We start from the raw sequence: 14,133 nt of genomic DNA, 5'->3' as shown, positions 1-14,133 counted from the left end.
ATTTCAGAAATTTACTTTTCACTTCTATTTAAAAAGGAAGCTCCTTTTGTGATTTCATCTCAATCATTTTCCTCCCTCTTCTTCCCCAGTGGGAGAATTCTGAACTCTGCTTTCTAATCTAAGATATTAAAGCTTGTGAATTGTTGCTCAGCATTCCCACAAAAGTAGTTGAATTTATATCAACTTAGCTTACTGAGCATTTTCCAAATAGGTCAGAAGCATTCAGCTTTTTCATCCCTCCCTTTTAAAAGATGCTCCAGCTACATAATTATTGAACTCCTGAAACATCTTGGCTTTGGGCTATGATTTAAGAAGTACCAAACCAGAAATTTATCTTGGGTGAATATATTGCTGTAGAGCAGTATTAAATATGGAACATAAGAACAGAATATTTTAAAATACTTTTCTGTAAAGTAGCTCAGAACAATGTTGGTTAACCCCCTTACCCTTCTCCCCCAACATTGCTCAAAACAATCTTGAAAGATAAGTAGAAAAGAAAGAACAAGTGGTCCAGATTACACAGTAAACTTTATTTTTTGTCTAGCTGGAGATCTGATCTAAGTCCCATTATTCTTTCAAACATGTCGTGTTTCTTTTGTCATTTTCTGTAACTTGATCAAAAGGCCTGGAAGCAATGGTTAAAAAGCAATATGAGCATTGTGATAGGAAAATAAGTACAGTAGGGAAATTGTGGACATTAGGAAAAGAAAAATGTTCTGGTCATTGAAAAACCTTATTGTGAGTATGAATGAAAGCAGAAATCTACAGTTTAGTGGTAGTTGTACATTACCCACCAATGATTGGTGGTTAAAGAAAAATGAACCATGTGCTTTGAGAAAATTGTGAAAGCTGAGGGACAAAAACAGAAGAGATTTGGTGATGTAAGAATGAATGAGAATGATTAGTTGGTGAATATCTGCTTAGAAGAGGGTCTTTTTAAAAATTACAGTGATTAATAAATCAATTCATATATGCCCATAACAAAAGAATGAATATAAATCTGAAAAAATAATTGATTTGATTGTTTACAATGAAAATGCAGTAGAAATAGTGAAATATATTAAGATGATGAGAGGTCTAAATACAGGATAGATCATTTTTTGATAGTATCAAGAATGATGGAGATTAACAGAGACAGAAAAAAATGCAGAACAATTTTGAAGGAAACAAAAACAAATTGTTTTGGAACTGGAGGACGAAGGCTAAATAAGGCACCTCCCGAAAAGTGAAGCTGATTAAAAACAAAAGTGTTAAATGAGTTGGAATAGAAATGGAAAAAAAGAGATTGTAAATGGATCGCATAAATGCTGTGAGAATCATAAAAAATGGTAAAGCTGCAGTTAGGTGAAGAAATGTTAAGATATGAATGTGATTTGCTTGCAAGGGTTCCCCAGTTTTGTTCTCCTAAGCAAAGCATTGAATGAAAAAAACAAAGAGAGATTAAATTTGTAAATGTGCCTGGATAGCTGTTTAGCATAATTTTGATTTAAAGAGGAGAGTGAATAAATTTTGAAAAGTGCAGTGTACCTTTATGCCAAATAAGGAGTGCGCAGACCAGATTTTTCCTGCAGGAATGTATGAATTGAGAAATAAAGTTCAGTGCAGTATGCTGATTTCCAAAATCTATGGGATAAAATTAACAGCCTTGAATTATTGAATTAATCAGGTACAGAACTTGGTTACTGAATTTGTAAGAGATGTATGATGAAAGTAAAGCATGTCAGAGAATAAATGGAATGCTTAGCAACCAACACTGAGCAGGAAATAAGACAAGGATAAGTGGCATTCCTTTGGTTGTTGTTTTTGGATAAACATAAAATGACTGTACATACTAATACCAGAAGTGAATTGGTTGACAATGTAAATGTGGGGTGTACATCTATATGCAGATATCTTGTTGCTAAGCAGTTGAATGATTTGCAAGAAATTTTAGAAAGATTATATGATGCAATAAAGTGTGAAGTTGAAAATGAATGCACCAAAACCAAAGATAATTATGTTTAGAGAAGAAAAATTAAATAGCAATAGTAATAGCACTTAGATTTATATACCACCTCACAGTGCTTTACAGCTCTCTCTAAGAGTCAGAATATAGCCCCCAACAATCTGAGTCCTCATTTTACCGACCTCAGAAGGATGGAAGGCTGAATGAATCTTGAGTTGGTGAGAATCAAACTGCTGGCAGTTGGCAGAATTAGTCTGCAACCTAACCACTGCACCACCACAGCTCAATAAATAGCATTATTGCAAGTTAATATACAAGACAGAAAACTACAGAAAGTTGATGAATGCATGAATATTGGTAAAATGTTTTCTAAAGATAATAGAGGCAGAAATGTGATAGCATGCATATTCTGGTAGAAAAATGGCAGCACATGATCTGTTAGAAGAAAGATAGGTCAAAATAAGTTCAAATGGTTGTATATAAGGGCCCTTTGCCCCCTCCCTCATGTGGAAATAAGACAATATCAGGAAAAATATGTGAGAAGGGAATGCTTGAGAAGTGCATGTGGTAAAACTAGAAGAGAGTAGGTCATGAAGGTATGATGCAAAAGAATGCATCCAGTTGAAAAGAAATAGGTGGATGTGCTGCTTTGGTCAGAATAGAGCAGGAGTCCCCAACCCCCCTGGCCATGGACAGGTACCATTCCATGGCCTGTTAGGAACCAGGCCACACAGCTGAAGTGAGTGGTGGGTGAGTGAGCAAAATTGAAACCATCCACCCCCTCGGTTCGTGGAAAAACTGTCTTCCATGAAACCAGTTCCTGGTACCCAAAAAGTTGGGGACCGCTGAGAGAGATCAAACGGGGAAAAAACAACATATTTAGGAAGAGGGGTAGGGTTGAAAAAAAAACTAAGACTAAGAAAGTGATGGATGGATAATTGAAATCCTGAAAAAGACAGAGGTGAGAATTTAAGGAACCTAAGGCAACGTGGACAGCAGTTACAAATATAATAGCTAAGAGCAATTTTCAGAGATAGGAAGGCAGGAGAGATATTGAATGCAGTTAAAGTCAAGTAGATTTAGCTCTTCTTTTCCCCTTTCAGTTCTTTAGTTACTATGGCTTATTCTTGTTCTGTACTTCATGCAATACTCTTATTCTAAAATGGCAGGAGTAAAATGTGAATATGTGTATGTATATGTCACAGGTCTGTACTAACTGGGTTCATGCTATGCCACATCCAAACCACATTATGGCTCATTTTTGTGTGTGTGTGTGAGAGACCTTGGCTATTCAATTGACATGAATCAATATCCAACTACATACTCAGCAAACATATGTCAGACTGTGGGCTGCCCAGTCCCGCTCCTCCTTCCTTGGTATCTCAGGAATATTGATGGGAAGTATATTGGCCATCAGTTGGTGTAAGAGGGGACACTTTGTAGATCACGGAAAAGCTTACATTTCCAATTGAGTTGGAGGACCTGGGTGGGAAGAGGGTAGGCTGAGTCTTCTCCCACTCACACCATATTCCTGATTCAGCATCTTTGCTGGGATCGGAGCATTGGGAGAAATAGAGCTCTTGCTGCAGGGGGAGATAAGTGTTGTGGCCACATGTGCATCCTGTGTGTTGTTTTGGGAGGATTTATGTCTCCCTAACCATATGTTAGCTCTAAGTCTGGGTTAACTTGATATACAAAGGAATAGTTAAATTGAACTAAGCAACCCACAGTTACAGATTATAGCCAAGGCAAAATATCTTTGTTATAATCTGGGCTTCTATCTGAGTGCAGAGGACTTGCTAAAACAAACCAGAACAACGTTTAGCATAACGCAGAACTGAACATATTCATTAGGCTCAATAAAAATAAAATAAACCATGGCATGGATCTTACTCTGAATCAAATGCCACATTCTGGCTTGATGCAACATGTGAAACTTGTCATGTTCAAACACCTGCAAGAGTGGTAGGAAAGTTGAAATAATGTAAAGGAAGCCAACCATCATGCAAACAAGCTCCTTGGCTCCTGTGACCTTGCTGCATTTTGGCAGCACAGCGAGACTCGGCTGAATCATCATCTGACAGCCTAACAACCATTTGCAAAGAATAGAAAATCAATAGGAGAAAGATTTGGAGAAAAGGAACTCACTCTTTAGTATATGTCATGAACTGAAGTTGCTTGATGAACTGGAGGAAGCTACTGGAGGAGGCACCCAGCAGAGGGCAACAGCAGGAGGCTTCATGTGAATGCAAGCAGGTGGCTTAAATGCCAGCTTTGCGCCAATGACCCCTTAGCCTTTGGAAATGCTGTCAGTCCTGGCCAGCATAAATTGTTTTTGGCTAGGAATCTGCTGCTACATCAGATTTGCCTCCCACTATAACTTGTGCCAGCCTTTTCTTACAGAGATACTGCAGAAGCTGTCACTTTGAAGCACATAAATGGCCAAGAATATTAATGGACTTCTTTGTTATTTTGTTCAAACCAGGTTGGCGAGTCTTAATTTTCTAGGGCAAATCATTCTGAAAGGACACAAGTGCCAGATGTATGTACAGAAGTGTGCAGCTGTGCTGAAGAAACCAAAGATTTGGGGGGTGGGGTAGAATTACAACAAATTAGTTCCCTCAGTTAAAACAGGGTAAGCAATTTTTTTTTATGTGAAAGAAATTTGCCAGTAGCATGAGGACACCTTTGTCTGGCTGTAGGGTTGAGAATGGCAAGAGTTCTCAGGATTTGGGAGGTAATGCCAGACTATCCTGCTATTCTGAGCTTTAAAACAATTTTTATAGTTCTGGAACTTAAACCAATTCAGGCAGTACTGAGATTTAGCTCTGGACCTACATACCTTTGCACAGATCACTTTTGATAAAATGGCATTGCAGTAAAATAGTAACTACATTGAATGTGTACAACAGTGTTTCTCAACCTTAACAACTTTAAGATGTGTGGATTTCAATTCCCACTCAGCATGCGGGCTGGGGAATTCTGGGAGTTGAAGTCCACACATTTTAGTTGCCAAGGTTAAGAAATGCTGTTTTACAGAGCACTTTTCCCCTCAGTCCCGAATTATAAGGAATTTCATCTTGTTTCAATGAGATATCATCAAATGTCTCCAATCCCTGGTGACTGGACAGATACTCACCATTTCAACCAGTTAACTGCAACTCTGCCGGGCACTTTCTGATGGTACCATGTGTCTACCTTGTCCTTTATTTCATTAATGCTTCTTGAACAAAGTAACTGGAAATTGTCGTGGTGATGGACAGCTTAATTCCACAGCCCTCGAAGATGTTCACATTCTATTTCTCCTGTAGCTTCTATGGAGAGCTACCCAGCCTTGTTAATTCAGGAATGCTTGGAGGACTGGATTACAAGTCACATGAAACACAGAACACCGTGTTTTTCTCCTAAGGCAAATCCTGTAGTACAGAGGACAATTAGCAGTGAATAAAGTTTAACCCTCCCATCCTCCATTTTTCTGTCCTCCTGCAAACCACTTTCAATCATTTTCTGGGGCATATTTTAGACTTTTTACCAAACCGATAATATTCAAGATCCAAATGTCTGTGGTGGATGTGATCCAATCTCATATCACAGGGGCACCACTTTCACACATTACAGTGAATCGTAATAGGGATGGATTGATTTAGCCCGGTGTGTGACTCAGCTGTGCAATTTATAAAGTATGGATCATAGCTCAAAAGTGTTGCATCAACTGGCAATTGTGGCCAAAGCCTATTATAATTGAACAGCATTCATGTCAGTTTTCATGTACATTTGAAGATAATTTTCCCATGAGTGTTCTGTGAATATTCATGAAGCAGGGAATTTTAGGGTCATGATATTGCTTATATAACAAGCTGTAGCAATGTTTAAAATTGTTGGTATCTGTGCACTGAATAAAAGCCACTCCGTATATTCTTCAGCAAATTTCAAGTGAAAGTATACAAGCATGTATATCATACAGGTAAACAAGCAGACATCTGTGACTGACTGCAGATTTCTACCGCATTTATAGCGTATTGTAGGACAAATTCATACCTTTCCTGTCTACCTGAGGCTAAGAGTTTGTTGATGTAAACTTTTCAAGCCCTAAGTGGCTTGAGATCAGCCCAATTTAGAAAACAGCTTCATTCTTCTTCTCCTACTTAGTTCTAGCTGGTGTATCCACAGGTAAAACTATTTTCCTTCATGACCATGAGATGCAGGACTTTTTAGTGACGACCCCACATTTTATCAACTGATTTTTTTTTTGTAAGCTTGACCTACATTTAGCCTTTTCAAAATAACCTTGAACATTTATTTCTTTACTTGCACATATTCTTTAGTTTGGGTGACTCAAAATTGTTTTCCTCCGCTTGATTCTTGTATTGAATCTTCTATATCATTTCTCTGTGAACATCACTTTTTGAAGGTTTCATTCTAAACAATCTAAATATTTTGAAATAAATAAAAGACTTCATTTATAGCTCTAGTGTGTTTTATTCAGTACAGTTCTAATCACGATTGTCACAGTTTTTTCTTTTTTTAAAAAAGCACATACCAACACACAATTTTTTTTAAAAAAAAGGAACAAAACCACACAGAAACTAGACATTAAAGTTTGTCAAAGTCATTTTTATGCGATTGTCGAACCTAGCCTAAAATACAGCATAGAACCAACAATAAGAGGGTAAGGGTAATAATTCACTATAAAACAGTGAAAGAACTTTTTTTTAATAAAATATAGTTCAATCCAATAGCTTTTCTACATACTATACACTATAAAAACTCTCCCACAAAAATTAGTGTCTTTAAATATACATATTTGAATCTGAACTGCACCAAGATTAAAAGCAATTTAAAATAGCAGATTTTTTTTTCTTTCAAACATTAACTTCACAGTATTGGTTTGAAGTAGAAGACAAATTCAGTGTTATAAGTAAAGCTGTATTATGATAAAATTCTGACTCCAATGAGTAAAAATCAAAGCGGAGCCCCCAAATTTCCAGTTATGCTCTCCGCAAACCAGAACAGCTGCTGAATATGAAGGAACAAACCTAAGTATACAGTGCTTAGTAATTTTCTGTGGAGTAATGAAACATTAAAAAAACAAACAAAACATGCTCAGAACTATTGCAACGGTTTAAAAAAAATCCAAAAAATGAAAAAGATATTTAAATAAAAGTGCAATCTTTTTTTTTTAAAAAAAAGTGATTAACCCAGAAATTTTGAGAAATAATAATAAAAAGACAACACTTCAACAAATCCCTTAGGATGCATCTGCCACCTGTTCTTTTTTAACTGCAGCAGAGAGCATGCCTCTTCCTAAAAATTAAACTTAGCTAAAATACAAAACCCTCAAATCCAACCTACTGGTATCCTATGGCATTTACTTTTAAATCCTTCAACAAGTACCAAGAGAAGAGGCAAATGAGTTCAGGGACCCAGGTACTTAAGTCCTTCCTTGTAGTGCCCCCTGCATTGCGCCTGGGATAAGCCTGGGATAAACCATCTCGTCCTCATTCTCCGCTGCAATCAAGAAAGGAAAGCTCTTTGCAAACAATCAAGACTCCATGTTGAGATGGGTATTTTCACGCCATTCCACCCAGCATAGGACCAGCATATAAAGAGCACTACATTCTGTGTACTGGTTCACATGTTCACACATTCACTTTGTAAAACATGTACAGAAATAAAATTAAAATCACCAATTTCACACGTGTTATTCTGAAAAAGCTCCACAGCAAGCATTCCTTAATTTAAAAAAAACAAATCTAATAAATACTATATCAAGTATCATCAGGAGGAAAATATATATAGATATATAACTTAAATTTTAAAAAGAAAAGAAATAACTTAACTTGAAGGTTTTGTTCAGTGCTATTTCCAATCTGGGCCAAGGGGTGGGGTAAAGATATGAAGAAAGGACACAGTACTGCTGTCACGTGTCTTAGGAATATGGTGCTCTACCATGCCTTGTTAGTAAGAATGTTTATACAGTCACCAATTACCTAGAATCAAATATTCAATAAATGTCAAATTTCACATACTATGGCCACTATCATTTAAAATAGGAGTTAAAAAAGCTTGCACCATAAGTTTTTATCTGAATAAAAAGGAGTCACTTATCATAACATCTCCCTCTCCAAAACAGCTATATTGCAATTATGCTTTTTCATAGCACTATTTCCTAAATATTTTGGCTACAGTTCAAAGGGAAATGCATAAAATCAGGAAGGGGAAAAAATTAAAACAGAGACACTGCTTTGCATTAACTCTATAGATAAAGAGATGTTATTGTTTACATGCCTTTTCAACAGTGGGATATATTATTGTTAAAAAAGACCCCAAGAACCACCCACAATCACAATTTTGGCTGAGCACATAACAATTCTCTGTGGCGACTTATGCAACCTCCCTTTTGGGGAATTCTATTAATTAATGGGAAGTGCTGAATAATATTTTCTTCTGCAGCATTAATATTACTTGCCTTTTCAAAAAAAAAATCATTTCAGTGCATCCAAAATGACAGTACATTTGTTTTGGCAATCCTCCTCTAGTCCCATTCATTGAACACCAACTTCTCAGAAATCTGATCAGTTATACTCTTTGTTTATAAATATTTCACATATGCAAAAATATATTTTGTGGGTAACTGAAGTCAAGTTTAATAACATGACAGGCAACAGAATACTGGAATTAGGTAGAAATAAGTGAACATCCCAAATCTGTTCCAAAGGTACCGCATTTCAATCTGTTTTAAGCTCTCCAAAATACCACACAACCCAAAGCCATGCAGTAATGCTTTGCTTGTAAGGAGTTATTTATGCAAACCAATATCAAGCCTTTCCCATCTATAAATCAGTAGCATTTTACAAGATTTGATCTATGAAAATGAACTGTATATCAATAAGAACACAAAGTATTCTACAGCAGAGGAAACTTTGGGGGAACTTCAGAAGGAAACTGAATTTCTTTGCTGACAGATCTGCTTCCAAGAAACCAGTTCCTGCTCCTTTGCAATCCTATGGAATAACTCACACTACTTTAGCCTTAATGTTCAGTGCCACAAAATGGCACTGCATTTTCTGGAGACCAACAGAATTCCCCCATAATTTGAAATGCAGAAGAGATATTTTCAAAAGCTTATTTTTTTGAAGATTAAAAAAAAGGCATGTGCATATTATAACAAAGTATTTTTTCCTCTGAAGGAAATTATGCATTAATGCGACTGCCATCTGCACCTCCAACATGCTCATCTGATCCTCTCATAACTTTTCAAGGCCCCATTCCTTTGAACCCATTTTTCTTCTTCAAACCCAAGTCTATGTCCATCAGCTGTTCCAGCCAAACATGCATTAAGAGTCAGGGGAAGCCTGATTCTTCAGTTTCCAAGAAACAGCCTCCCCTCCCCCAATCAATTGACTTCCTGCAGCAGCCAGATGTTTTAGAGATAGGTCTAAGTTAGTGCTAATGGGAGTAAAGTATGTGAATACGTTAAGGAAGAACATTCATCCTTAATACACAAATTATCTGTTTATGTATGAACAGATGGATGAACACAGCAACTATGAATGCTTCATAGAGAAATGTCTTCACTGGCCTGGTTCAAATAAAACCAGGCCTGTGAGGCTCAACTTGAATTATTCAGCTGGGAGGGGGGAAGGGGGGAGAGTGTAGTCTGATCTTGCACTTTTTCCTAATGACTGCGATCAAACAACAATGGTATGGGGAGGATTAATCACAGTTGGCAATCTAAGACCAAAAATAACTTTACAGTTGATGGTAAGTGAGGGCTATAGCTTTTACATGAAGCAAAATAAGCACTAGAAAGGCAATGGGCCTTCAAATACTACCACTTATTTTCATTGACAAAGTAGAATTATTACAGTATGTTTCCACCACTGAATAATCTGCAGTACCATGTTGACTGTGAAATTCCCTCCCCCCCCCAAATCCTAAAAAACATGCCTGTCAAGTAATTTAGAGAAGGGAATCAGAAACTTTCAACAGTCTCAATAGGCAAAGTAAATTTAAAATTTTAAAATTTCCATTTTTCTCCCCTAATTTACTTGGAAAAAGTGCTTTTGTTAGAAGCAAAACTAGAGGATTGCACTAGTTAAGTATGAATGTGTTTGCACCGAGTTATAATGCCTGCATCTTGACTCTCTCCTATACCATTTCAAGATTCATCTTGAAAGGTTTTCTCCTACGGTTTCCTTCAGTATTAATCCAGGTATGTATGCACAGGTATGCATGCATGTATTCTACCTGAGATTCATTTCACAGCAGATAATTCATATTAGGGGGTGGGGGAAGCACTCTGGCTTTCCACATACAAAAGCCAAAGTTCACATCCAAAATTCTATACATGATAGCCAAGGGGAAAGAAAATAATACACAACTAGGGTCACCAATGAATCAGAGCTGCAAGAATACCAACAAAGCTGGAGAACAAGTATTTCACTACAATTCACAAGAAATGTAAATTCAGAGAGAAATTCCAAAATATTGGCAAAGGCAAAAGAATAGCAGCACCAGTGAGGCTGATGATTTGGCAGGAAGAGTTTCAAAAGAACAAAACTATCACCTGCTGATAAAGGGGGAATTTTCAGCCCCACCTTACATCGATTTCAAGGCCTCTTCAAATTATAGTAAAAATTATTATAAGAATTCTAGATAGTCCCCATGAGGCACATGAATCAGATTTCTTCTCTCTCACACACTTCATAAATAAAAAAGTCTATCCCTCCCCCTCTCAATTTTTCCTTGTCTGGAACAGATTAAAAACATTGACTAAAAAAAAGCTACATCCAAAGCAGGAAAGGAACTGGGGCCATTAGAACTCTGAAATCGCCTACTTGAGGCATCTGCACTGCAGATACGAGTACTAAACTGGAAGGAAGGGAGGAGCTGTTATGCAGGCAAATCTGGTACATCTCACTCAAGGAGCACTTTTGATCAAGGTTTCTATTTTCCTCACCATATTTCCAACTTATCAGAAGCACATCCACCAAGACAGAAGCATACCAATTAGAGTAAACCAAAAAGATTAAATCAGCTTTCCAAGAATTCAGATTGAGATTCGGCTTGTTGCTCCAAAATGAACAGAATATTAAGGGTAATTGCAGATCTACAGTAGGCCCAGAGATGGGGAGAATGCCCAACTGAAGCCTTCCCTCTATGAAATGTACAATTACATTCTCCCAACCCCTCAAAATATAATTTGCCTGAAGTGAATCAACAGAGTAAAGAAATCCAGTAAATGGTGCCTTTTGGCAACGTCTCTCAAACCACCAGTGACTTTACAAGGCCACAGTGAAATTTACGGATGTGTCTGTATAAATCGCCTGACTGAGTGAATCGTCTCTCGCACCACTTGCAGCCGTGGGGCTTCTCCCTCGTGTGCACCACTGCATGGCGGCTCAGGTTGTGAGAATACTGGAAGCTCTTCCCACACTGACCACAGGTGTATGGTTTCTCACCCGAGTGAGTCCTCTCATGTCTTTTCAAGGTGTACATACAGGAGAAAGTCTTGCCGCAAAGTGTACAAGTAGGCACTGAACCATCAGGGGAAAGCCTGGTTCTTGAAACATCCTTATCACGGAAATGAGAGCTGAGATGCAGCTGGAGGACATGTGGGCTAGGAAAGACTTTGCTGCACAGTGGGCAAATGCAGATGTGACCTGGAGGCACCAAGACCCCCAAGGACGGGATGTCAGAGGAATCCATGTCGTCTTCACTCACCTCTCGCTCGTGATCTAAGTCTTCCTCTGGCTCTTGGGAATTGCCATTCCCTGCAAACACATTTCCCAATCCTGTCATCAGGCTCTTGGCAGAATTCCTCAAATGCTGATTTTTTAGGCACCTTGCCTCACTATCTTCTCCATCTGACAAAGACTCTGGCTCATCCTTAATCAGGGGCTTGCCAGTCTGCTGCTGACCGTTGGAAGCTAGCTGTTCAAAGACATAGGAGGGGTGGAAGGAATCCTTCCCAGCCACAGACTTAAAAGACAGGTCTAAAGCGCATTCTATGCCAGATGAAGCCAAGGAGTGGTTAAGAGATCTTTGGGACAAAGGTCCCACTGAACTACAGGCATTAGCTCTTGTTTTCTCAGCTGCCACGGTGTCCAATTCTGCTTCTGCTAATGAAGAGTTGATACTTACGAGATCAGAGGACCAACCCAGATAGCCACTGTCTTTTTCTTTTCCAGCTGATCTTTCATATTCTGTACAAACCAATTTTTGTTTATTCCCGGGGCTGAGCTCATACCCCAAGGGCACTCCTTCATCAAGGACCCGCATGTCCCTTTCCAAAGGGATCCCACTGCCGTTCATCTTTTCATCCCCGCACAACTCCTTATCTTTCAGCTTGCCCTTGCAGACTTTCACAATGTCGTACATGTGAAGGTAGCTGGCTGCAGCCAGCACATCTTCAACCGGGAGGCTGTTGAACTCCAGTTTGCCTTCGTACATGAATTCAAGCAGCAAGCCAAAGGCTGGGGCTGTCACAATGTCACTGTTCAGATGCACAATGTCCCTTTTGTCTAGCTGGTCCCTGTAGAAAAGATGGAAGTACATGCTGCAAGAAGCGAGAACAGCTCTGTGGGCTCGGAACTGAGCGTCTCCAACTAAAACAGTACAGTCACACAGGAAGCCCTGGTGACGCTGCTGACTCAGACACTGCAGTAACTGCCGGCTATGGTCTGGGAACTCCATTCTTCCTTCATAACCTGTTCAAAACAGGAAAAACTTGAATGCTACTCTAAACCACAGCTTCAAACCAGCTATTAATAAACAAACAGATTGGCTGGGGAGGGGATAACTGGAACCTTGGGGATAACAGTTCACCTGTTAACTGATTGCAAATTTTATTTTATTTTTTTATTTTCAAAAATGCCTCCCCACATCAGAGCACCTGCTTGAAAAACAGGAAAAACTTGACTCTTAAGTAAACCAAAGCTTCCAAGGAAGTAACGCCTCCCAACCTTTGCCACTCAAGGCTTTAAAACTAAAGGGGGGGGGGGAGAGAGGAGGAGACTGACTTCAGAGTTTTATGCATTCCTGGAAGTCTGAACTCCAAGGGATCACCATAACTGCTTCATTTAAAAAAATGTATTTTGCACCCACACACTTAAAAATATTAAGAGCATAACCACATTGGCTTTGTTCTTTTAAACCATCACTTGCCCTTCAGAACAGAAATCAGATTTATATAAGAAGGCATATTTAAAACTAAGATGCAAATCTGAAAGTTATTAAAAGCAAAAATATCACAATTTAAAAACACCCCCTTCCCAATATTTTGCAGTTCCTCCTCAGCTACCTGTAATTAAGGCTCCTCCTAAGGAGGACATAATATCTCAGGGACCTTACCTTGAATAGCCGGGGAATACAGAATGAAGGGTTCATAGGGAGGAAAACGAATTCCCCCTCCCAAAAGTTCTAGAACAGCCTAAGTTTTTTGCTTCGGGTCTCCCCTCCCCCATCACCCAAATGTTTGGGAAGAGAAGAGGCTTTTGCTAGCCAGTAACGGAAGAATGCCTGTGTGTGTGAAAAAAAGAGGGGGGGGGAGAGAGAGGGGAAAAAAGAAAGGAAAGAGCGTCTGGGAGGGAGGAGAGGGATGGGAGGAGTGCTCCGTTTGCTAATTACACCGCAAGCTGGAGAGTCAGCTGCTCTGACTTCACTGCGATGGAAATGCTACCTCCAGCTGTGCCCCTTTTAATGCCATATGTTACTTCAAATCTAGCTACCAGCCAACCACAGCTTGCTGCCTTTTAAAGTTCCAGCAACAACCCCCCCCCCATTTATAGCCATCTATTAAATCTCAAACTTAAACCGAGTCCTTCCCTCATTCTAAATCCTGCCGCCGCCTCCCCCCCTCCCTTCCACCACCCCAGGAAAGTTGCTTAAATAACAATCTTATTACTAGTTACTCTTAATGGAGGACACACAGCTTGACCTTTGGAGAGGTGCGCGGAAGAGCAGCAGCAGCAGAAGGGAGGGAAGAGAGAAAAACAAAGTTCGGGATTTGCAGTTTGCAAACTTTTAAGGACCCTTCTTCTCTTCCCCCCATTTTAAAAAGCACATCGCCCCCTAGGGCTAAGATGCCTTTGGATGATCTCCCCCACGACCGCTTTCCTATACTCTAAAGTAGCAGCAGCACACACACACACACACAGTCACACCACCAGTTCTTTCTTAACTTT

General features: G+C 39.1%; 1 protein-coding gene across 1 annotated transcript; it reads right to left on the bottom strand.

Annotated features, from left to right (window-relative positions):
* Nucleotides 1-11,147: 11,147 nt before the first annotated feature.
* On the bottom strand, nt 11,148-12,651 carry ZBTB42 (zinc finger and BTB domain containing 42). Its single transcript, XM_015831541.1, has one exon. The coding sequence runs from the start codon at nt 12,641-12,643 to the stop codon at nt 11,213-11,215; it is 1,431 nt and encodes a 476-aa protein (XP_015687027.1). The 5' UTR covers nt 12,644-12,651; the 3' UTR covers nt 11,148-11,212.
* Nucleotides 12,652-14,133: the final 1,482 nt, after the last annotated feature.

This window comes from Protobothrops mucrosquamatus, unplaced genomic scaffold (assembly GCF_001527695.2).
Source record: "Protobothrops mucrosquamatus isolate PMUCROS unplaced genomic scaffold, P.Mucros_1.0 scaffold_258, whole genome shotgun sequence".
Classification (NCBI taxonomy): domain Eukaryota; kingdom Metazoa; phylum Chordata; class Lepidosauria; order Squamata; family Viperidae; genus Protobothrops; species Protobothrops mucrosquamatus.
The sequence above is the reverse complement of the archived record's forward strand: the minus strand, read 5'-3'. Positions and strand labels throughout refer to the sequence as shown.